The following is a 25814-nucleotide window of genomic DNA, read 5'->3' on the forward strand; positions in this document are numbered from 1 at the left end:
AGTGCCATCAGAACGCCATCGTAGTCGACGAGAAGGAGAATGAAAGTGATCTTCCGCAAAAAGTATTGCTTTCTAATGATTTTGCTGTTCGGACTGTGGTTCATCTTCTGAGACAACGTGTTCTTGTTCCACGAGCCGAAAATAAAACGCAGCCAGGCGGAAGATTTTAATCTGACCACCAGTTTGGCGCTAATTTACAGCCACTGGAACGTGCTGGTGAATCAGCAATCATCATATCATCGTTCTAATCATGCGCTGAACGACACCTTCGGCAGCAGCAACAGTTCGAGCTCTTACCAAAAAAATTACTTTAACGTGGAGCTGAGCGATCAAATCGGGGTCAATCGAACTGTTCCGGATACGCGGCATGCCAAGTGAGTTTTATTCCAAAAGAAAATCCAGCTCGAAGGACCATATGACCTTCGAAGGACTCAATTACAAACTGTCTCTGGTGAGCTCAGTCTAATTATAGCTTTTTTTAGCTGCAAAACTCGCGAATACATGGTTCCATCCGGCCATACGACATCTGTGATAATCACCTTCCATAATGAGGCAACCTCGACACTGCTAAGAACCGTTGCAAGTATTCTGGCCCGTACCCCGGCCGAATTACTAGAGGAAATTATCGTCATAGACGACTGTAGCACCTCCCTGGAGCACCAGCTAGATTTCCTTGCAAACATTCCCCTGATCCGGTACCATCGGAACTACGTTCGCGAAGGTAAGTTCCAAAAACTATTCTACCAAAGCTTCGATCCAAGTCATTCTCCGCAAAAACAAAGGTTTAATACGTTCCAGGAACATCGGTGTAGCGTACGCTCGTGGTGAGTACATCCTGTTCCTGGACAGCCACTGTGAGGTGAACAAAGGCTGGCTGGAACCGCTTCTAGATCGACTGGTACAGGATCCGAGCGTTGTGATCAGTCCAGTGATCGATATCATCGATGCGGATACTTTTGAGTATCGAGCGAACTCGGCCCGTTTGCGAGGAGGGTTCGATTGGAGTTTGCGCTTTCAGTGGCTTCCCATCGGAGAGGAAGAGATTGAACATCGAGGGTTTGACGACTCGTTACCCTTCCACAGTCCGGCTATCAGCGGCGGGGTGTTCATTGTGTCGAAGGCCCTATTCCAGCAGCTGGGCGGTTTCGATGGCGGGCTGGAGATTTGGGGTGGAGAATCTCTCGAGTTTTCGCTCAAGTCGTGGCTTTGCGGAGCGCATGTAGAAGTTAGTCCCTGCTCGCGAATTGGTCACGTCTTCCGGATGAAGCATCCATATAGCTTCCCATTGGGGAGTACCTCGACGTATCTCAGGTAAGAACAAGATTTAAAGTTAATCGTTATGCAGGGTGTGTTCGTAAAGTTTCAAGGCTGAAGTAGTTGTGTTTTCTGAGTAGAAAATGTAGAGTCAGTGGGATCCTAAAGAATATTTTAATTTCTTATAACCAGACAAGTGTATTGTAAAAACTTTTAATTAGGAAATAGCCATCGAAAAGTCGAAGAAAGGGTTCCATGCTGTATATAGGTCTTGGCAACGATATACAATCCGTGTAATCTGGAAAAAAAAGCTTAAAAACGAGATTCACTAACACTTTGCAAATTGATGTTGGTCATACGATACTTATACAAATCCTGTATGACTGGTGGAGTGCACAGGGGTGCAACATTATACAATTACTCTATAAAACGTGTGACCAACATCTATTTGCTAAGTGTTTTTAATCTTGGTTTTAACCTTTTGTGGTCAGATTTAAGCTTCATATGCCCAGAGAGCGGCAACGTTACACGTTTTGTCTATGTATCGTGTGACCAACATCTTTTAAATAAGTGGTCATGAATCTCGTTTTTAAGCTTTTTTCCTCAGATTTACGTTTTTTTTTTGCCTTGAGAGCATAGGAGATGAAAGCTCAAATCTGAAGAAAAAAGCTTAGATCTGTCAAAAAAGGGGAAATCTGAGAGATGTGCTCCATACGGTTGGAATAGAATTGCCGGCCTCTGGATATGCCTTGATAACTAACGTTGGATTTGTTCAGTGTTAGTGAATCTCGTTTTAAGCTTCTTTTTTTGGATTCAAAAAAGCCTAAATGTGAAAGATGTTCGTCGTACGCGTTGTGTAAAATTGTATACTCGTGGCTTTTACCAATAGCTTGAATGCAAAGCTGCAATATGTCGTGATCTCACCTAGACAAGCACCTTTTGTAGCACAACCCACTTCACCGTTTCACAAAATTACACCACACAATTAATTTTATTATTATTTTTTCACACAACTGAACTACGTCCATCCGCTACAACATTCGTTTTCAGAATCCCGTATCAACTTCCAACAAATTCGATTATCCGTGTGGTGAAGCGAGACGAAATCATTCATTCAACTCATCTGTCTCGTTTTCTCATTCGGCCTACCACAGTTTATTTCATTCACGTTCTTTTAACTTTACACTGCAAATCTAAATTAACTATCTTACACTTTTTTCCTACACTACCATTATTTCATACACACTTTTTCTACACTATACTATTATTTCCTACACAATATAGAGGAGAATAGGCTGTATAACAGCTTGCTAAGTTTTGTGGATTATTTTTTTTAATATAGTATATTTCTCATTCGAAGGCTCAACTGCCATTTGGCTAAAGGAGCCGAGTATCTTTTCAGAGGATAAAGCGCCCGATCGAGTGTGTGGCTTGAGTCAAACAGTTCGAAAACTGGACGAAGCCTTTCTCGAACGGGCGCAGAACCTTTAAAAACATTATAATACTTAGTGTAATTGGTCTTAACAATAACAAAACAAAGTAATTAGTGAGTTGATGATCACTTCTAAGTATTCTTGGCCGATAGTACATGTTGCTAAGAGTGTCCGGCGTAGATGGAAGTATTTTTCACATAACGATTTCCGATCGTAATTCTTGACGAGCAGGAGCCGGATTTTGACACACAGACGTTGTTACTCAGAAATAGAAAGTAAACCGAAAGAAAAGGATTTTTTAAGATTTCAAATATTAACAAATTAAGTACCAACTTTATCCATGTTACATGCGGATGTTAATAGATTTTAAGTTTTGTGGAATTATGATTGAAAATCTGGTACGAATGTGTTACGTAGATGGTGAGGGGGGGTTGGTTCGAAAATAATTACGGAAAATAATAAAAAGGTAAAATTTACCGAGATAAAAAGGTGAACGCTCGTAAAAGCCAAAAAGGTAACTTCTACCTGGGGGAGGAAGACTGAATAAAAAAGAAAAAAATCTTTCAAACGTCAAATTTCTCTCATCAATCTACCGACCAGTGCGAAGGTTCAAAATCTTACTTTCATATTTAGTGAATTTCAATAAAACTTTTTTGATGCTGAAAAGCACTTGTTTTGCATGAAACAACGATTTAATTAGGTTTTTTTTTTGCTCTGACGAATTCTGCAGATCAGGCGTATTGAGTTGCTCAAATTTCGTTAAAGTTTTTGAAGCTGATAAATAAAAATTGTTTGATTAATGTTCGTTCTTAAAAATAGCTTAAAGAACAGATTTAGATTTAGGGTAGTTCCCATTGATCGAACAAAATTTTTATATAGTTTGAAGTTTACGATTACAAATCTTTTCAACGGGAGTATGACATTTGGCATAAAGCCATTTGGCATAATGCCTCTTGGCATAAAGCCATTTGGCATAAAAGCCATTTGGCATAAAGGTCATTTGGCATAAAAGCCATTTGGCATAAAGCCATTTGGCATAATTTCTTTTTTCGTGTGATCACGTTGAGATTCACTTTTCTATTGACATTTACGCTATGAAGATCAAAATTGGCCACTTTGAGTTGTACATTGTTTGAAAGGCGATACTTTTCTAAATGCAAAACTGTAAAATATGTAACCGAACTCGTCCGAACTCAGGAGATATGAACAGTTCAAAATGACTAATTTTGTTAAGTATTTTTAAGATATCTCGTTAAAACTTCAAAATTTTTATACAGTATATTCAGCAAAAGTGTACAACTTTTCTGCCTTCAAAACTCTCTAGAACATATTTTATATGAAAAAACACGCGCAAAAAAGTTATGTTGAAAAAACTGAAAATTGATGTAATTTTTTTTTAAATTATCATAACTTTGAAACGATTGATGTTACAGCTATGGCTTCTTGAGCAATGTTGCTAGAATTGGTACAAGCTAAAAACTTTTCTCAGACAATATAGCTCTAAAATGAATATTGAAAAAGTTAGTTTTTCTAACTCACTACTAGGTGGATTAATCAATTTTTCAAAAAACTAATTTTTTAGCCCTTGTGATGTTGGTCATTTGTCTCGAAGACACTATAGGTCTAAAACGTACCGTTTGGGCAGAAAACAGTTTTGATCGCCTTTTTCATGTTTTACCCCTGTGTGCGCCGTCGGAAGCGGCGGCCTTATTACATTGGTCTGAGTCTACTGGGGCCTCCTAGGTATACGTGAAAGCTAGGGGTGATCCCTTAGCCCCGTCCGCCGCGCGATAGCGCGAAGGACAATATTTAATAAAAGTTCGAATGCGCAGCGTGAGGAGGCTGGTCTTGAATTTTGTAGAACCGCAATAAGTAAGGCGTTTAGACCTAAGCTTGAACCGACTCCTCACGCTGCGCGTTCGAACTTTCATGAAAGTGTGTCCTTCGCGCTATCGCGCGGCGGACGGGGCTAAGGGATCACCCCTAGCTTTCACGTAAACCTAGGAGGCCCCAGTAGACCTAGACCAATGTAATAAGGCCGCCGCTTCCGACGGCGGGTCGGCGGCCACCTCGGATTGGGGAGCCTCGGCGGCTTTGTGCCGCCTCACCCCCTGCATCCTCGATGTTTGCGGCAACGCCGCAGAATTTGAACAAAATTGCATGTTTTTTTAAACAGTCACCACTCGGTAAGCTGAAATTATGCCAAATGGCTTTTATGCCAAATGGCCTTTATGCCAAATGGCCTTTATGCCAAATGGCCTTTATGCCAAATGGCCTTTATGCCAAATGGCTTTTATGCCAAATGGCTTTATGCCAAAAGGCATTATGCCAAATGGCTTTATGCCAAACGTCATACTCCCCATTTCAACAATTGTTGGCTTTTTGCCGAACAGTAAAAAAACGATACAGAAAACGATACAGCGAATTTCAGTCTTCCTCCCCCAGACTTCTACCTCTTCGAGGTGAAACTCACCTCACAGCGAGGTAAAGTTTACCTGAATCGAGCTGGAAAAAAAGATACAATTCACCGAGAAAAAAGATGAATTCAAAAAAGGTAAATCTTACCTCGTAGTGAGGTGAAGTTCACCTGAATTGAGCTGAATAAAAAGGTACAATACATCTAGAAAAAAGGTGAATAAAAAAAGGTTAAACTTACCTCGTAGCGAGGTGAAATTGACCTGGATTGAGCAAAACAAAACGGTACAGTTCATCTTGAAAAAAGGTAACAATTTGCCGAACCCGTTTATTGAGGTTAAGCTGTTTTGTCATTCAGGAACAAGTTTTGCCCAATATGTGAAAATTGGAACAAAACGGTAAATGTTTTCTTAGATTTCTTTAATAGTGCTGATTCTCGTCATAATACTTTGCTTTTGTTATATACAGATTGGCCGACATTCCGGAACATCCCACAGATGCGGAAAAGCGGGACCTAACCGGATCAATCGAAGGAGAAGGATATGAACGTCAACGCAATGCAAGAGAATTCAGCGGCCAAGGTTCCTCGGAAGAACTCGAAGAAGGTGACCGTGAGGAAGCAACAATAATTTTCTGCATACCAACATTAATTATAAAGGTAAAAGTCCCTACTATCTTAAATAAATACCAATTCTTGAACGAATTTTGTTTTATTTTTGTTACCACAGAAACCATTTACCAAATCAGAGAGTGGGGTAACGATATTATTTACTATTTTGCTAGGTGAATGCAAAAAAGGTAAAATTCACCTTTTTGCTAGGTGAATTGAAAAAAGGTAATACTTACTTTTTAGCTAGGTGAATGAAAAAAAGGTAAAATTTACCGAGAAAAAAATCACCTCGCAAAAAGGTAAATTTTACCTTTTTTTTATTTTCCGTGATCGAAAACCTATTTTATCAACGAAAAAAATTCTTTAAACTTTTTTTTTCTGGGATTTGAAGCCCAATGGGTTTATTCATCCCAGTTTCTCTAAACTGAACGAACACACAGTTTTTTAAGGGATGAATGCCTCCTGAGGAGTTGAAATCCCTTATATAAAACTAAAAAAATATGGCTTTTTTAGTTATTATAGGCCCTTATTCTGCGCCGCGTGTGAGGTCAGGAATAGTCAGGATAGTCGAGTCACTCTACACAGCCAGCAAAAAAAATTGCTGGGAATGTTCTGCAATCCAATTTTTTGCTGGAAACCAGCAATCGGTTTTCTAATTGCTGAAAATTTTGCTGGTTTCCAGCAAAAAAAAATTTGCTGTGTTCTCTTGATTCCAGGAGTCGCTTTAGGTGAGGAACATCACTTGGGATGAACTTTGTAAGTTCTAACCCTACTCCCGTGGTCACCTTAGGCGAGAAAAGTCGCATTCGGGTGACGATTTTAGGTGAGAATAGTCGGTACCGACTGGCGAAAATTTAACCAAAAATTTGCATCCATAGAGTTGAGTAAGCAAGAACAATTGTATAAAATTGAAACGATTTTAAAGTTTCTATCGCTTTTTGAAGCTTTTAAAAGAATTTAGAAAAAAATATGGAATTAAAAATCTGAATCTGAATATTTCGAAATAATTCCTAAATGAGCCAGTACGGCGACTGATTTTCATACAACTCACATTTTCACACAGCACTGATTTTCTCACAAAATTCAACTCTGACTGATTTTTATATTACCAAATATTTACCTACTTACCTGTACATTTTTTTTAACTGTTCACTACAATAATGCCCGCTCATCGATCCAGGAACACCAAGCGTATCGCATCCGTGTGGTTGGATGAGTTCGCGAACTTTTTCTACGAGGCCCGGCCAGAGGCACTGTCGTTGGCCGTCGGTTCCCTGCAGGCGTCCAAAGATCTGAAGCGGCGGCTCAACTGTCGCAAATTTAGCTGGTATCTGCAGAATGTGTTCCACGATCTGCGGCTTCCAAACGAGAACAGTGCCGCCTTCGGCCACCTGCGCCATGGTGAGCGTTGCCTCGATGTTAAGCCACGGTACAAACGGACGCGCAAACGAAGCCGTGCGTTGGAAGCGGAAGCTACCAGAGAGAGTGATGTGTGGCTCGTTGAGTGTAGTCGCGATGATGTGGATGGTGCCAGCAAATGGTCATTAAATACCAAAACCGGGCAGCTTAGTTCGGATTCGGGGGCATGCTTGGGAGTGCTGCAAGAGCTGGTAGTGTTTGAGAAATGCGAAGAACACCCTGGAGAGGACCAAAAACAGCAACAGTGGCGAAGAGTGGGAGGAACGCTGGTACATAGTCATAGTGGAAAATGTATAGAAAATTTGGTTCGAGCTAATGTGGGTGCTACTAATTGTCGCACTGGTGCTCCAAGTCAGTTGTGGAGCTTCTCTGTAGAAATACAGCATATGAAATGACCTAGCGGGCTTTCTCATTACGAAAGAAATAGGTCCTATTTGGAGGCTTTGTTTTTTAGTATATTGGCTAGGAGAGAGAAAAATATCGTTCATTATATATCGTCTCTTATTAACGCGTCATTGAATTTTTCGTTTTCAAAATGTGACCTTTAACCGCCAAATCACTTTTACCGGTCTTACATTTGCGTGAAATAATTTATCCATCCTACACGAAAACCATGAAGAAAATTTCCAACTTAACTTAATTGATGACATGGAATAAACTGGCAAGAGATTATTCCTCTTCCGCGCACACAAAGACTAGAAGTTCTTACAAGCTATTATTTCCAGTCTGAAACACTTCCGTACCATCACCACGGTTTTTAATAGAACGAAAACAACACCAAAAAGATTTCCAGATTCGCGAAAATTGTTCTTTGTATGAAATCGTTTTGCTCCTACTTTCCAACGTATTAACCCGCTGTCATATATATCTTTTTAGACAGATAAATTTCAGCCAAACTACGACACCAATTGTGGGAAATGAAAAGGTACAAAAATTCGCTAGCTCGTGATAATCTCCGTTATCGAAAATTTGATCCTAATGTAAAGCTGTTCCCATTGAATCGAGTTTGGTAGCTAGTATCGCTGCGAAACTTTCAGTAGAACCGTTTGCGGGAATTTTCCTGATGCTTCTGGTAGAACATGATTCCAATTACGACCAGCACCACCACTATCAGCATGGCCAGCAGGATCAAGAAGAAGATTTTCACGTTCGACATGCCGGACGTTTTCGGATCTTCCCGGTGTTCCCGGGGTGCCTCGAAGGTGGCCGCCGACGGTACGATTTGGCTGCGATCTTCCGACAGCAGAGACGGAGCTTCCAGTTCGTAAAACTTGATCGCAAGCAGGTCGTGATTGTCCGACAGATCACCGGTGTTAGCCGAAACGCCAAAGTGATATCCCGTTGGCAGTTTGATTCCGGTCACTTGGAAGCACTGCTTGAGGACGTTTTTGTTTTCCAAATCGGTTGAAACTGCAAAAGAGAAAATTGCGTTGAAGATTCAAAGGTTTTTAGATTTTGGTTTATTTGAACCTTACCTGTGAGAACGTCATTTTCGTAACGTATCGAAATCATCGTGTCGTAGTCGACGTTCCTGAATTTTGCCTCGCAACCTGCCAGCTGAGTGTGGGTTCCATCACGATCGTGATCGTACGACAGGCTTCCGTTATTGACCATAGCGCTTATGTACGGGTGCTGATGCTGCAATTTAAATTTTGAAAAATCGTCAGTGTTCTAATAGCGAAGAAATGTTGCTGCAGTTGCCTACATTGTGTGGCCCGTTGTGATTGCTGTAGGTATCCAGGATGATGGCCAATCCCTGGAAGTAATCTTTGCTGCCGAATACAGGACCCGTCTGCAGCCGTTCCTTGGCGTACCAGATGGCAAACCCATCACCGTACAGGTCCTTGCCCTTGCCGTGCACCTTGAACGTCACGTGAAGTTCCCAGTTGATGGAGGTACATGCCTTGAGAAAAAGAAATGCATATCCATGGGTTGAAATCAAGTTATGATGACATAAGTTACGAATAAGTTATATTGAAAGCAAACAGAAGGCGGAATTTTTAGGTACACCGATATCCGATAACAGTTTTAGCATTACTTTCAGTAGGTTATTGTGTGAGGCAAATTTGAATTCTAGTACAATTAAATTCTAGAAATGACTTTAAATGTATCGGTAAAGCTAGATTAAAGCTGTAATGCTTTGGGTAGAAGAAAGCGAAAATGTGAGCTAGGAATTTTTGGGTTGAAGACAGCTTGAAACAACTTCAACAGCATATTATCCAACCAAAACCTTACTTTTCGTCAAATTTTTATAATTTTTTTTATATTCAATTGCGTTTTTTCAACATTTGTAAAAAAAAACAATTAGCTTTGAATTAATTGATCGTACAAAAATATTTTAAATGCTAACTAGCGCAGATCATCTCGAGAATTTATTCTCCATCGTTTATGATCTTCAATGGATGAATATTTTGAATTGATCTAGTTGCACAACTGTATTAACCAAACATACAGCAGATAGATAATGACGTGTCTCCTGTTAAATGATCCCGAAACAATGTAATCGTTGTCAATTGTTTGATGAACACTTCATATTCCAACAAGTTAACTATCGGGCCACTTACCATGTGGTTCCAGATGGCTCCACTCTTCGATTGTAGATCCGGAGTAAGGCGAACGTAGCTGTTCGTGACGAAGGTCGATCCTATGAAGTCCCAGTAGGGAATCGTCATTCCGGATCCTAAAAGATGAACGAAAAATAATATTTTTTTCATTTCAAATTTTGACTTGAACAAAGCTTCATTACACTCACCCTGGTATGGTTTGATAAGGGAGTGCTCTCGTTTCATATAATCGTTAGCTTCGTACTGCTGAAGACTGTCACGGACACCGTAAGTCAACAGGACCAAGGTGCAGATCGCCAGGCTAGCCTTGTTTCCCAACAACGTCCTTCGACTGCCAATCGATGCCATTTTACGCTAAGCTATTGTTCCGGTTCGGGTATCCGTCTCTCTGCGTATCGGAAGCGTTCAAAATAGGTTTTACTTTTCCGAAATGTACTGATTCTCTAATCAAAGTTGGAACTCGTATTTTCTATACTAATTGAACCGTAAGAAACTGACGATCGAATAAATGCAAAGAAAACAGCCGTCTTTAAGCTGCTGCTGGCTGTCCGATGATGATGCGGCTTTGACAGTGGCAATTCTGGACCGACATTTGAAAAAGTTGTAAAAGCTTGCTTCTGGCTGCGTGCCTTTCCTTTTGAATAGAGTTAGGCGATATTGATGTTGAAGGATCTATGGTGGTACTTTAAACGCCTGAATGGCGACAACCTTTTAAGCGAAGAATGGAGTCATGAAATCATGGCTCTAGCTGCTTTTCTAGCTGTTATAGGCAAGGTTGCCGAAATCACAGAAAAATCTGTAATTTCACAGAATTTGGAGCAAATTTTCATCACAGAATCTGTGTCACAGAACACAGAATTTTTAAATTTTCACAGATTTCACAGAATTTCTAAATTTTTAATGGATTTCCGAAATTATAATTTTTTTTGGACAGTACCAAATTTAGATTTCTTACTTTGAATCAGAAAAGTATGATAAGATTGGTAATGGTAATTGATTCTGCCCAACTAAAATGTGAAAAAGACCCAATTTTTCATGAATTTTCTATGAAATTCAAAGAAATAGCATCACAGAAATCCAGCACAGAATTTTTGGGTAAAATCACAGAAAGTAAGAATTATTTTTCTCAAAAACACAGAATTTTTTTCGGCAACCTTGGTTATAGGGCCTGTTTTCAAAATTTCTGATATGAAAAAAAAATCTTCATTGCAAGATCAGTAGAAATTTTTGTAGTTTTTGTTATGCATTTTATTTAAAGCGGTTTCGAACATTCAAAATCTGTTGCTGATTACTTGAAGCAACTTGACAACTTAAAAAAAAATGTGAGGATTCAAATTTCAAAATCGCTTTGGCCCAATTACTTTTCTTTTGAGTGATCATGTATCAATTTAAACCTGAATTTTGAAGGAAATTTCAATTGCCTTCGGTATTATTTCATTAAAAAGAAAGTAAAATTTTTGTAAATTTACTTTGAATTTCAACTTTGAACGGAAAAATTAATATAACCACATATTCCCAATATTTTATCAGTTCTCCTAAATTTATGCTAACAATTTTTCAATGAGAACTGTTTTCTTGTATTCATAATTCGGTTCGAATCACAATTTCTTTTTCTTAAATATACAGCATTATTAGTTATGAACATGCCTTTAAAACAATAAAAATTCTTCTAGAAGTATAAAATATGTATTGTTGTATGAAAATCTATCTACCTACTAATGACAAGTTACACTTTTGAACCATAATAAATTATAATCTTTGTTAATTTAAAGCTATAGGATATATTGTATATGAAAGTATAGTAAGGAACCCTGTAAAGTGTAGATAGTGGAGTAATTAGGGACTCTACTTTTTAAGGAAATCGCTAACAAGCTTGTTGAATTCTTCTGCATATCTCAGATGAATGTTGTGCTTCCCTTCCGGAAAAACGTGTAAACTGTAAAGAAAAAAAGGGGAAAATTTTCTTCAGTACTTAAAGTTATCTAAAAATTGGAAATGCTAAATTTGAATAGCTGTTCTATTGACGTTGGTTAAATTTTTACGAAAAAACAGCTATCCAAATGTCCAATTTATCCATGGATTGGATAAAATTATGTAACAAGTGTTACAATGCCCGATATCCGAGTAATTGGAGAACGTTTGCCTTGGACAGATTGAATGTAGTAATTTTGTCCATCAAATTATGTTCTAAGATGGAAAACTTTGTGAATAAAATGAATAATGAAAATGATATGTGACAATTTGGTAAACCTACTCAGTGTCCCTAATGTTGTTCATCAGCATCGGGATATGTTCCGGTATGATCATCGGATCTTTGCTACCATGAAGAATGAATGTGGGTGCCGTAATTTGTTTCAATATATTGCGGCAAATGTCACCCTTCCTTGATCCGTTGTAGATTCTCAGCATGCCATCGACCCAGGCGGACCAAATTCTCGGAAATCCTTCAGCGCCGTAGATCTTCTCCATGGGAGCTCTCATACGTGCGGACCAAGTGCTGACATCACGCATTTCTGAAAAGAAAATAATCGTTTATTCCATATGGGCGCTACCTGTTGATCATATAGGTACATAATCTATGTACTAACTTTCGAACGCTAATGCCTCTTCCTCGGCAATGTAGGCGTTAGAGCCCCAAATGGCCAACTTCTCGATCCGTGTTGAGTAAGTGCCGGCCATGATGAGTCCCGTTATTCCACCATCGCTCCAGCCAAGAACCGAAAAATTCCTGAAACCGATTCGCTCCATCAGCTCGCAAGCATCCTGGGCATCCCGTTCGTAAAAATCTTCCGAAAATTCCTTATCCGGTGGACGAGATTTTCCGTATCCGGGCGGATCCCAAGCGATCACCTTGTAGCGGGGCAGCAGCCCAGGAAGTTGCTCGATCTGTGGCTTGAAATCGCTCCAAGCGGTTCCGAGGGCTCCCGGAAGCAGCAACAATCCTTTTTCGCCCAATCCGGCCTCCACATAGTGAATCGACGTTGAGTTATCTAATTTGACTTGTTTTTCCTGCGGTTCTGGTACAAGAGACTTTGCAGTACTCATTTTTCGAGTTGAAAAGTGGCCACATCCGGCTACCAGCCGCTGGCATCCGCGACTGCCAAAGCGTAACATGATGACTTATCGTATATCCAAACGATCAAGAACTAAATCAATTTGAATTAAAAAATTGATTCAACCTCGCCTTGCAATTTTTTTAATCTATACATACATGCAATTGTCCCTTTAAAATATTGATAATATTTTTCATTTTCATAAATGCCATAATTTTTATCAGATTTTCCAATTTCATCGAGGCCATTTTTGTCCGAAGCGTCGCGTTCTTTTCCAAGCCGAGATGCGAACCAAGTCGCCGCGTACGGGCGAAATCGGCAGATGGGCGGCAAAGTTGAAATTTTTCATTGTTCATTGGCGCCGAAAATCTATTTTCTCGCAACCAGTTTTGAACATTATCGATTGGAGAAAATGCTATTTGTGAAAAGTATTTAGCATTCTTTCTTTTTTTTTATTAGATAATCGAATTTTAAGTATTCATATATATGTTGTTTGAAATTTATTTTTTCGGGAAATTCGATACTATTGGATGATATTCCATATAATGTATGTCGTTTCGATAGCTTTAAAAGATGTTCCAGAATCGTGTAGAACGGATTCTATGCTTTTTTTATTTATTAGGAATATGATTTAATATAATTTAAGAGATGGCAATATGTTTACATTCACAGAAAAGTGATTAAACAAACTTTGCTTGTTTTCTTTATCCAGTAATGAACTTATGGATTTCTGATAAATGTGAACATTTAAAACGTATAGGTATTCGAACTTATTTTTTATTTTACAGTTCGATTCTGACGGCGTGTTCGTAAATTGATTTTTTCTATCGAAGTGATTTTTTTATTAATGCTGGCGTTCGTAAATTATAAACAAACGTATGGCAAAGCAAGTGATTTGATTTGACAACTAACAAAATAAAGTATCGAATGCATCACTCAAACAAATTAATTTACGAACACGCCGTGAATCGTTCAAAATTGTTGATTTGTGAAACAAAGCGTTGATTGCTTCTCAAACACAAATTCTGATGAGCATTTTACTTACTTTTTTGTAATTTTAAAAGGTTTTTATTTCCTGTAATCCAATCTTGCATTGCCGAACAAAATTCCACCTGCCATCATTGCCAAAGCTTAAGCCATCCTCAAAGCTTCAATCGTGAAATATTGCCAAGCTTTAAAAGCTTAAAGCAAAGCTTTTCGCCCGAAACCCAAGCTGCCCGAAATCGAGCCGTTGAATTTAGCAGCGTCGCTTCCATTTTCGAACCGTCGAGCGTTCGTCGACAAAACTGCGCGAGTTGGATTTCATTCACGAACAGACAGTGCCAGCGAGAGGACGTACTTTGCGTAACGTCCTCGCCAAAAGAGAAAATAAAAGAATCGAATCAATTTGTGCTTCAAGTGACGGCGTCATCTGTCCAAGAAGTGTTGGTGTAAAGCGTATAAACAGTGAATAGTGCAAGTCTAGCCGTGAATATTTTAACTTTTCATTGAGACTGCAGCAAAACGCCTGCAGCACTGTGAAGTAGGGTAAGTTGTATTCCTAGATTTATAAGGTAGAGGGGCGTAGCGCTAGAGCTGAGCCACCCAGCTTTGGCAGTAACGGCCGCCATGATGCTTTTTCACCACAGCGGTTCTCACGAAACACCCTAAGTACAGCCGCGTAAAATGTAGGGGAAAATCGATGAAAGGGGTTTTTGGGTGTAGGGACTGATGGGGTTTTTGGGTGTAGGGACTGATGGGGTAATTTATGACGCAGGCGTTTTAACCGTTAAGCCCGGGCTTTTCTGGCGGTGGTGAAAAGTAAAATGGCGGCTGTTAAACGAAAGTCGTTGAGCGGCGTGGAATTTTAAGGCGGCCATATTGAATTTTCGATGAAAAAATTATGGCATCTTGTTTGTCGAGTAGTTTTTGAATTTTAATAGAATTTTCGAGTTCGCGCAAATCTGATCGATTTTAAACATTATTTGTAAACAAAAGTAATCAAAGGCTTCCATAACGGGTTTGCTATCATATTTACGGCGTGTTTGTAAATTGATTTTTTCTATCGAAGTGATTTTTTCTATCGATGCAGGCGTTCGTAAATTAAACAAACTTTATGCAAAAGCATTGGAAGGTGATTTGACATCTACCAAACAAATCGATGCATCACCAAAAAAAATCAATTTACGAACACGTAGTTTGTCAAATATCAATTGAAAAGAGATCAAATTAAAGTTGTCAGTATTATTAAAATATTTGAACAGATTAAGATGTCTGGTTATTTCATTTAAATAAGTTATACCCAGATTTAAATTATAACATCCTTTTTCCCGTCAACAGTCACAAAAACGCGCGCGCCACAAGATGGCGGACGACGAGCAATTTTCCTTGTGTTGGAACAATTTCAACACAAATCTCTCGGCTGGATTCCATGAATCCCTCATCCGGGGCGACCTGGTGGACGTAACGTTGGCCGCCGAGGGCCAACTAGTTAAGGCACACAGACTCATCCTTTCAGTATGCTCACCGTATTTCCGGAAGATGTTCACCCAGATGCCGGCCAACCAGCACGCATTCAGTAAGTATCCACAGCACTCCCAATCGATTCTGTCCCGGGAAATGAAAAATTGATTTTTCGTATCTGGGCGGCTGCATTTGCGCATTCGCGTTGTGATGCTTTTCTTCCATGTAGCTTTTTCTTTTTTCACTATTTCTAACTGTTTTTTTTTCCTTTTTCCTTTCCAACAGTCTTTCTGAAGGACGTAAGTCATTCGGCCCTGAAGGATCTCATCCAGTTTATGTACTGCGGGGAGGTAAACGTGAAGCAGGATGCTCTGCCAGCGTTTATCAGTACAGCGGAAGCGCTACAAATTAAAGGACTGACTGAATCGGTAAGGGTCACTTCTTAAAATATATTTTTAAATATTAGAGATTTTCAGCTTTTCCAAAAACATAAAAGGTTCATGTTAAAAAATTGTCAGGCATACATTTCTTTCGTTAAACACAAGTTGTGGAACCAACATGAAATTCAAACTTTCCAAAGCTCAAACTTCGCAAAGCAACTACTTCTACAAATTTAACTTTAAAGTAAAGAAATGTTTTTATGTCCTTTGATGTTGGTCAAAAATACATATAATTGTAAAACAAACACCAACAAGACTAAAAATTGCAGACAATATGATTTAAATGAACACAAATATCTATAACAAAATTTACAAACATGTTGTAGCTACTCCTTTTTTGCTTCATGGTCACTTGTAACCTGACAAAGTTACTGAACCCTTTTTTTTTATCTTGTCCACACTTTGAACTGGAGCAATGTGTTTGTTTCATTTTTCGATGCTTTTTTCTATCTCCACAGGGAGAAAGCGCACCCCCACATCAATCACCCGCCAAAGAAACCTCCCATCACATAGTATCGAGTATGGTCAGCATTCCATCGAATGCATCCTCTCCCCGGGCGAAACCCATCCAGAGGACGCGAATCCAGTCGTACAAACCCGACTCGGAGGACGGAAGCGACCACGAGAAGATAGTACAAATCCAAGCCCAATCCACCCCGATCGTCGCAGCAAGCAGTAGCAGTAGTGGCCAAAGTGCAACCATCGTCACCCAAGTCACCGCCGCCCCGCAACAGATTCAGATTCTGCAGCAGACAGCTCAGAAACGAACGATTACGCAACGAGCCTCGATTACCCCGCAAACGACCCAGATCATGAAACGAGCTAAACTGTCCGACCCGTTGGAAGCCACGGAACCGACTCAGATTCAAACCGTGCAAATTGTCAAACAAATCACGCCGACGCCTCAGCCATCGATTAGCTCTGAACCGGAATATGTCGAAATGCCAATCGAAACGATCAACCCTAAGGCAGAACCGGAATATGCTGATGATCCATCGGAAGTCGAGGCCATCGATACGGAACACGAACAGGAACAGGCTCTAGCGGAACACGAAACAGACCATGATCAGGGCGCGGATGATTCTGCAAACTATGTGGAAGACGAAACGTATGGTGACATGAGCAAATATGACGAAACATACTTTACCGAGGGTGACGATGCTAAGGCCGGGGCCTCTGGATTTGGCACGGAATCATACACGGAAGGAACATCGACAGACCAGGCCGCACAAGGTAGGTGTACATTGACTTGGTACCATTTTGGGCGGGAATCAGTGGCGTTTTGCGGTAGCTGTTGTCGTACTAGCACTTCTAAGGATTTTTTTTTTCTCGAAATAATAAGTTATGCGAGAAAGTCTGATCTTTGCCATCCACATAATTTCAAGAGTATTTAAAAAAAAAACACAACCATTTTTAACACAGTCAGGGCCTATGTGGAATAGGGGATACTAACACTCAAACATAGACAGAAAATCCGAACAGGAAAAAAGTGGAACAGTGCAATGTTGAAAGTTAAGTTGTTTTTAAAAGACATTAGTGAATTGTTGAAAAAAGTTTGTGATGAAGTGTTATTGGAACCAGTCAACGCACAATGGAAAAGCGGATTGCAACAATATCTCAAGGTACGTCACACGATCAGAATTGATCACTCGTTCTCCCCTAGGCAAATATCAGAAGATTTAGGAGAAAGTAATATCGCTATTAGGTAAAACACCTAATAAAACGCACAATCATTTAGGTCACGAAGTCTTGTACAGACAGCTACTGCCAATACTCTTTCCCCCCGGCCATCCCGAAGGTTCCCTCACGAAAGTTGAATTCTTAAATTTTGTTTATTTTTGTCCTATTTTCACCGTCTAAATTATTAACAACTTTCGTATGGGGGCCATTAAGGATCGCCACTTATCCATGTTATAGAAGTAAGCCTATCAGATCACATGTCCCTGTTTATTAAATGCTGTCTTGATCTCGGTTTGCCTTTCGAAAAAATACGGTTCCCCCGAGTAATTTTCGCCCTGTCATAGTGGACCAAATTTCGATACAAAGCGGAATTAGGTCAATCATACATTTCTCCAAGCAAGAAACAGGTGTATCACCGGTTTTTTGTGAGTGAACCATTTAAAGTGCTTCTACAATTTGGATGGTAAGTGTAGTGCGATTACCAACTAATCGATTTTAGGAGGACAGCAAAAAAAAAGCAAATAAGAAATATTCAAATGAAAATGAGATGAACACAAACTATCAACAACATCGAGTCAAAATCAAATCGAAGGTAGATCAGGTGGGTATGAAACTTAACTATTTTTATCTAGTTAATAAGCATTCCTCAACATCCCTAAATTGTCGCTGTCCGCCAGAAAAAAAGATGGTCTGCTCACTCGTTAAATCTGTCCACCTTGCCTTCCCTCTAATATGCGCTGCAACTGATTTCTTACATTTTGTAGATGCGAAATCTATCTTTTGCATCTATGGGTGTAGGACAATCAGCTGCCTAAGCTGGCGCCTTTGCAACTATGTTTGGGTCATCTCCGATAGCAAGCGTCATCGCGCTGCTGTAAAGAGGTGTTTCACTAAACAATTTGCACATTTGGTTTTCAGTTGTCATCGGAATCAGAGAATATGCACCAAGGTAGGTACGTTATGACAGGAAATGCAGTCTGCATAAAGTGTCATTGATGAAATAACTTATTACTGCAAAGCATTATTGGCCAGTTGAAAGGAATTCAATACTACAACTCAGAGTGTACAACAAGTGTGAACCAAAATCTAAAAGAGAAAAAGTCTCTCGGAACAAATTCCATATTTTGAGTTTTAATTTTTATTTAAACTTTTTACAAACAAACGAATGTTTATGGTTTTCTTAAACCAAATTAATAACTTTTTTTCAAGTGTGAACCAAAATCTAGAGGAGAAAAATCTCGGAACAAAATTTCAATTTTTAAGTCTTGATCATGATTTGAACTTTATTTACAAACGAACGAAAGTTCATGTTTTTCTTGAAAATTCTAAAAATTTTGCTTAATTTTAGCACAATGATAAAATTTTCAATTTTTTATATCGAAAAATTGCGAGTTGTTTAACCAAATCTCGTACAAAGGATAGTCCAGTGGTAGTGATACAGGTATAAAAATCTTATATTTGTCACGTTAAATAAAACTAAATTTAAACGGAATAGCTGCATTTCCTGTCGGAATATATTATTTTCACTAAGTATGTAATACAACAATTTCATGCAGAAGCGCATTTCATTTGTTTTAGGGACATCCCCACGTCTCGGTGTTGTCGAAAGTTTCGGATGCTAGGAAGTTTTTCAAATAACGTTTTTCATATTTCTCTGTTAAACTGAATTAGGAAATAAACATTGCTTTGTGTTTTGTTTCACAAAATATGACATCCCTGAATCTTGTTTTAAAAATATTCATGAATCTATGGTCAGTTTTAAGATAGAAGTGTTGTGAGGTTAGGCAGCTCAGTAAGAACTCCAAACTAGATAGATACCTTCTAACTGAACCTATTAGTATATTCTTCCCTGTTAGGTGATATTTCAAAGAATTTTTTTTACAATTCGGTTAGATATCGTTTGCAAGAGTTTTTATTTGAAACGGCAATCTGCGAAAGAAGAATTCGTTGTAAAGGAGGACCTGTTGGGATATTTGATTTATTTTATTCCTCACCTGGAAAAAATTGGTTCAAATGAACTAAAAGAAACGATGGAAAATTTCCTGGACTCTAGCAAATAAAATTCAATTTATTTGAAATTTGATCAACGGAGTAGAGTTTCACTGGCAGTTCATGTTCTTTAGCCAAACGGTATTGTAAATTTCATTCATTGGTGTACATATGCTTCATCAAATACATGTGTTTGAAAAAAATAATGGATGATTTTAAATTTCTAAATCGATATGGAAAGTAGGGTTTCTTGATGATTTCGGTTATTTTACAATCGCCCATTGCAGGGTTAGATTGGTTTAGTAGCTCTCACTTGTGTAGCTTAATCCGATTTTAATGTATTGCGTTTTATTTGTCTAGTCGACCGCTTTACGGACTGGATGTAATGCAAAATTTTGAACGAATTAAATATTGGCCCTTATTCTGCGCCGCGCATGAGGTGACGATTGTCACCTCACCTCGAGTCACCGTGAGATTTATCACCTTATTCCCGGAGTCGTTGTGGGTAAAGTGACAGAGGTTCACTTTAGGTGAGTGACCGAATGAACACATCTGTCAAAATGGTAGAATTTTGCTGGTGTTGTTTGGATTTTGCTCTCGCTTCGGATTTTCCGAAGTAAGTTTTTAGAATTTCGGGTTAGAATTTCGGTTCGAAAATGGCCATCATCGGATGGTACGGTTACAGCAAGCTGCTTCAGGAAGAAAAACGGACGATTTGTGCGACGTAAGTGGAAATTTCGTTCATCAAAGCTAAGTTCGGATCTGGGTTATATTGCCGGGGGAAAAAAATCAGATGCCGACGGCTGCTGCTCCAAAAACCCAGCGCACAAAAAGGCGGTGTTTGTTAAACATTTCCAAAGGTTTATCAGGTATGTAAAATAATTTGTGTTTTGTACCTGAAACTGTTCGATCATCCAAGAGAAGTTAAGTTTTTTTTTCGTTTTCAGTAATGGCGAATGCTGCCGGTTTATATATTTTCCTCAACTGAAGTTACCCCCGTGGCATGCCGGAAGTTGTTTCGCCTGCCAGATAGGAGATCATGGAATGCCGAGCATTTATCGAAACCAACGAAATAGCAGCAGCAGCATCAGATTCAAACGACAAATTTCGGTCACATAAACCTAAATCCGGTTTTTTTGTATAGCATATTATTAAAAAGTGAAAATAAAATTAAAAGTACTATAATATTTGAATTCCAAAGTTTTCGTCATTTCATCGTTTTAACGGTTCGAAAAACAAACTTCAATTAAATCTGAATTTTAGATTTCATTAGAAGATCATACTTTCCATTCAGTATTCCAATCCAAATTACATATTTGAGATAGCAATGAAAAAGTTTGAATGTATTTAAAAATCATATTTGCTAATAAATTTGCTTAATTTTATTTCCAAAACTATCATTCATTAGTATAATTAACCATTTAGAGCCTAACATTGTGATTTACATAAATTCTCGATTAAATTTCTATCTCGTCACCACCTGAAAAGGTACCGACAATTGTCACCTAAAATCGTCACCCGAATGCGACGATTCTCACCCACGGTGACTACGAGAATAGGGTAAGAACTCACAAAGTTCATCCGAAGTGACGTTCCTCACCTAAACCGACTGCTGGAATAGAGTGACTTTGGTGACTCTACTATCGTCACGTCACTCGAGGCGCAGAATAAGGGCCATTGCATACATAAAGGCGAAATTAGATACCGTGTATCGGCTTCATTTATGCAGCTAATTTATTCCAAATTTAGGCCGGCCTACAATAGATCAAGTAAGTTTATGGCCCTTATTCTGCGCCTCGAGTGACGTGACGATAGTCGAGTCACCCAAGTCACTCTATTCCAGCAGTCGGTTTAGGTGAGAAACGTCACTTCGGATGAACTTTGTGAGTTCTTACCCTATTATCGTAGTCACCGTGGGTGAGAATTGTCGCATTCGGGTGACGATTTTAGGTGAGGATTGTCGGTATGGATGTAGGTACCGACGAGGCAAAAATTTTAACAAAAATTCATGTCAAAAGAGATTTTAAATGATAAAAGGGATACGGAAACCTTAGCACTGAACGAAAAAGCTTGTATGAAAAGTTTTCAACCTCATTTTACGCATTTAAAATTGCAAAGATAAAAAAGTGCAATCAAAAGCGAATTCTGGGTTTTACATTTTACAATCGGAATATTAATATGCAAATTCGATTGAATTTGATCCAAAATCTGAACTTGGAATGCTAATTGGAATCTGCAGCTAGGGCCTTGATTTTTGTATCAAAATTCAAATCTGAAAATTTTCTTGTTTAATGAAATTGATTATGATATAAACAATAACAGTTAATTGATTCAGCAAGTTCCTTAAAAACTGTCCCCATAAAACCGACTTATGGACTTATGGTTAAGTTATTTGAACAAACACATTGAATCATTTTACTTGTTCTTTATTTGTATCAGATTCGAATCATGTTCCATTAATCCGATATTATAGGGCACCATTTTCCCGTTTGTTTGGATAACGTGCCACTATTAACCCTACGCTTTTTCGGAACACATTCCCGTCGCTGGGGGGAAGCCGTCACTTACATCCCACTTCACATACATACATCGGTATTTTCGGTCTCATTAAAGATTCGGTTTTAAATCTCACAGATCGTCTTTCTAGTCGTCACCACCGGTATATCCGGTGTTCCGAGGTATCTTCTTCCGTCGTATAAAGAACGAAATGAACAAACAGACTGGACGGAATAGTTAAATGGATTCCATCGAAAAGCGTAAGACGAACTTGAACACCGATGATACGACTGATTGTTTCCATGGTCAAAACCTGGTTTTTTTCTCATTTCGGGAAACCTAAAAAAGGTAGACAAAAGTTAGAAATGGTGAGATTAAAAGAAGCAACTTATTTTTCCAACCTGAAATAGCTGCTAAGGTTGTCGCAGATACTCGGAAGCTTTTTTGCGCACCGATTTGTGAGACAGCAGTTGCCCCTGCATGCTGTTCGAATTTTTGTTGCTCCAGTTTGATGCTGTTTCTGAAATCCGGGCTGGGCTGGAATTCTCTGTGGCTGGAATTTCCACTTTTGTAGCCAAATTTGTCCTTTTTTTCTAATTGATCAGCTTGCTAACACCGTACAATCCGATAATTGTCCAGGACGGGGCACAATTTTCACTCGTTATTTTAAAATTCAATTTTCAAAAACCGAACCGTAAACACCGGCACAACACAATCAGAGCAAATTTCGCCATTTTGCTAGATGGGTTCATCCAGTCACTCAGCTCGGAATGAGTATCTGTCACTTGCTCTCACCTCACTTAAACCGACTGCCGGAATAAGATGACAAGAGTCGAGTGACGGTGGGGTTACTCGCCAACTGTCACGTCATTCGCGGCGCAGAATAAGGGCCTATGTCCTCTGTATTGAAGCAATTGGTTGAAATAGCAAAATAATTTAAATCCAAGCTAAGTTAAATGCTCTCATTCCGTGAATATTCGTAACGTAACAAAAAGTGCAATTCAGTACGTTTTTATAATAGTGGGGCTTATTCTGCGAGGCGAGTGACGTGAAGTGACTTAGTTTTTTAGAGTCACCGTATTCTAGCAGGCGAATGCCGTGACTTCAATGAACTTTAGGTGACTTGAATGAACTTTTTTTAACTGTCACCGTATTCTCAGAGGCGAATGGCGTGACTCGAGTCGGTGGCAAGTGACTTTTGGAGTCGTAACCTACTTCGCAAGTGACTCGGTAGGAAACAAGGTGGAATGGCAAAAAAACATAAGAAAATGGAACGAAATTTTTATCAAATCATTCCGTGCGTATAATAAAAACTTGTAACATGAACTCTGACTTCAAATTACGTTCTTTTTAAGCAACAAAATCTGCAACTGCGGGGATCGTACCTCGCCGGCTGATGAGTTTTTTTAACGACCCGAAAAAGACAAATGGTCTAAGTGTCCGCTTAACGCAACCAATAGGTTTGGGATAACTTTTACACCCATTTCGTTGGTACTTTCATTCTATAAATAAAAAAAATCATGATTCTCTCTAATCTGCTTATTTATTTCGCGTTCAATTTTCTTTTACCGTCCTCTTTGTCTATCAAAATTAACACCCAAAAGGCCTAGAACCGCAGCTCCGGATCCGACGAGGGATCTAAGATCCACAGTGTTTATTTCTGCCGCTGGAACATTTCCAAGAAACTGTAAAACTCCAGTCACTGCCATCGTCGTCGATAAGATTCTGGGCAACCTCCATCTCTAGCGGAATCTGCTGTTTGAGCTGTTCCTTCGATTCCGGCGGCAAAGTTATAAAACTCCTAAATCCATGACCCGGGCATCCTCGGACATCTGCGGATTCTGGATGGCCCCCAGCAGATGTGTCACCTTGCCTCCGAATGGTAGATTGTTGAGGGCCTCCTGAAGACCGGTGTTTGCCGTTTCACGTAATTATGTTTAATTTGAGTACGGATGCGTCGGGTCTCGATACTTTGACAGATTGTTGGGTTCATGCAAATGAACACAGTGGCAAAAACTCTTGGAATGTAAAGGGAGGTGATGCAAATATTTATTTTTAAAATTAATGGTAACCAAAACAGACGGAGAAGCTCCTTTTTTGTTGATTGGAGTGATTGAGCTCGTTGTAAAAAAACGGTTCAATATTTAGCAAACAAATTGAAATATGTTAACATTGAAAATTTCAAAATAAATGTGCAAAATTGTACATGAAATTGATTTGATTTGCTTCACCTGAGTGTGAACGAACGTTGGGCAATAGTCATTTCGGATGAATTTCAAAGAACTGTCAATGAATGAAATTAACTTGATTTTTGAGGTACGCTATTACTGTTTTTGTATATGTATTAGTAGTTTAAAAACAATGCAATTTCATTAAAACGAGTTACATATGTTACATAGTTACTATGTATGTGCAGCGCATAGTAATTTATATGTCTATTTCTTTTGAATTAAATTATTTACGTTTTAAAGTAATAACTTAACACACTGAATTTATTGAAGCAGATTATTTGTATCGCATTTATTAATGAATTATCAAACACAATTGTTTATCAAACTCTACATAACCGCAATAAAGAGGTTTTCCACGATGTAATTAAAAAAAAACGTATTCATGAAAAAAAAAATAGATACCAACAAGTTTTTGATTCAAAATTTAAGTTCGTTCATGTCATTTTTACGTTAATTTGTTATGTAAACTCTGTTTATTGTAGGGGAGAGTGGGGTAACGTGCGCCATGGGGAAACGAGGGCCACTTCAAATATCTCAGTTGTGTGTTGAGATAAAAATCCCAATCCAACTGTCATTTTCGTCGCTTTGCGTAAGCATGTTTTTCTATATGTTGTTGACTTATGTACGTATCATATGCTTTTTTTATGAAACTAACCTAGAAAAATATACTTACATAATTAATCAAGCACCCGCAAAATTGCATCCGTGCGAGACCTCAAGTACATAACAAAAATATGCTCATATGCTTATGATCTTGGTTTTGTCATGTTCTTTCACGTGGAAAAGGAATTTTTGATGAAACATAAATAGGTCACACAAACGCAAGCAATTTCCATATCATTGCTTGTGGGGAATCGTGGGCCACATTTTGTGGGGTATCTTGGGCCACCTATATTTTGGTGTTTTTATACACGTTCTGAACTTAAAATACGTTATTACTATTTGTAATGTTTTCTTATGCCAAATGAAGAATTATGAAAAATGTTTTGTCCACCTTTTCTAATGCGATAGAGGTGAACAAAAATCCTATATATGGAATTTTGCCGAAACGTTCGCGAGCTAGGTTTTAGGATTTATTCGATCATACACAACTCTCTTTTTAGTTTCCTCATCTGAAATCGCTTTAAAATAACTAAATGAATAATGAAATTTTAGTTTTGGGTCAACTCATAAACTTTTCTTCCATTTTATCTTTCCTAATAAAGAAGTTATGAAACAAAGAAAAAAGTGGCCCATGATACCCCACTCTCCCCTATATTGTTTTAGTAATTTATTTAAGTTATACCTGTTGTCGCTTCGGAGAAACAAACGCCACTTCTTTAGAGTCGATCAAATTTATTGACGCTTTTAAGCTGTAAATATTATATGAACAATTACTCGAGATGTTTTTAATAGTGCAAATAGTACAACTTACGTTTATAGTAACGTTCTCCTACTGATTAGCGAACAACTATCACTTTCAGGTTGTGTCCAACCTCTAACTCCTAACCTACAATCCATCAAAAGGAAAATAAACTTGGTGCATTCGTGCACTCGGTTAGTGAGTACTTTTTACTTACGGTATTATCCGGAGTATCCAGAGTATCTTCTGGGATAATACTTAATGGTTTCAGGTGTGGACAATACTTCAAAACTATCCGTATTAACTACGGTTCAGACTGGTTTTAACTAACCGCTAACCTATAAATTCAGAGGGCTTAGTTTCATCGATTGCGTTTTCTATAATTGTTCACAGTACTTACAACGTAATGCAACGAAATCTTTTCGTTCAAACCAGTGAACTTAGTT

General features: G+C 38.7%; 4 protein-coding genes across 53 annotated transcripts in view; 2 read left to right on the forward strand and 2 right to left on the reverse strand.

The window, feature by feature from the left end:
• Positions 1–39: 39 nt before the first annotated feature.
• On the forward strand, positions 40–7526 carry LOC129745740 (polypeptide N-acetylgalactosaminyltransferase 16-like). The gene is given in 4 exon segments (XM_055739065.1): positions 40–374; positions 483–721; positions 783–1311; positions 6893–7526. Coding segments are annotated over 4 exon segments (1737 nt in total).
• A 38-nt stretch (positions 7527–7564) lies between these two features.
• On the reverse strand, positions 7565–10263 carry LOC129745808 (vesicular integral-membrane protein VIP36-like). The gene is made up of 5 exons (XM_055739165.1): positions 9884–10263; positions 9696–9811; positions 8837–9034; positions 8607–8769; positions 7565–8541 (listed from the first exon to the last, which is right to left on the reverse strand). The coding sequence occupies exons 1-5, from the start codon at positions 10041–10043 to the stop codon at positions 8165–8167; spliced, it is 1014 nt and encodes a 337-aa protein (XP_055595140.1). The 5' UTR covers positions 10044–10263; the 3' UTR covers positions 7565–8164.
• Positions 10264–11126: 863 nt separating this feature from the next.
• On the reverse strand, positions 11127–12925 carry LOC129745813 (valacyclovir hydrolase-like). Its single transcript, XM_055739177.1, has 4 exons — positions 12907–12925; positions 12284–12841; positions 11950–12208; positions 11127–11631 (listed from the first exon to the last, which is right to left on the reverse strand). The coding sequence occupies exons 2-4, from the start codon at positions 12807–12809 to the stop codon at positions 11541–11543; spliced, it is 876 nt and encodes a 291-aa protein (XP_055595152.1). The 5' UTR covers positions 12810–12841; positions 12907–12925; the 3' UTR covers positions 11127–11540.
• A 1139-nt stretch (positions 12926–14064) lies between these two features.
• Positions 14065–25814, forward strand: part of LOC129745528 (modifier of mdg4-like) — an 88093-nt gene continuing 76343 nt past the window's right edge. For all 50 annotated transcript variants that reach the window (XR_008737149.1, XR_008737150.1, XM_055738674.1 and 47 more), the window contains exons 1-4: positions 14065–14275; positions 15068–15305; positions 15476–15618; positions 16089–16863. Coding sequence is in view for 48 of the 50 variants with exons in the window: in XM_055738674.1 (XP_055594649.1) it covers positions 15092–15305; positions 15476–15618; positions 16089–16863 (1132 nt within the window). In the remaining 2 variants the exon portion in view is untranslated. The remainder of the gene's footprint in view (positions 14276–15067; positions 15306–15475; positions 15619–16088; positions 16864–25814) is intronic.

The sequence above is a fragment of the Uranotaenia lowii genome, chromosome 1 (assembly GCF_029784155.1).
Source record: "Uranotaenia lowii strain MFRU-FL chromosome 1, ASM2978415v1, whole genome shotgun sequence".
Classification (NCBI taxonomy): domain Eukaryota; kingdom Metazoa; phylum Arthropoda; class Insecta; order Diptera; family Culicidae; genus Uranotaenia; species Uranotaenia lowii.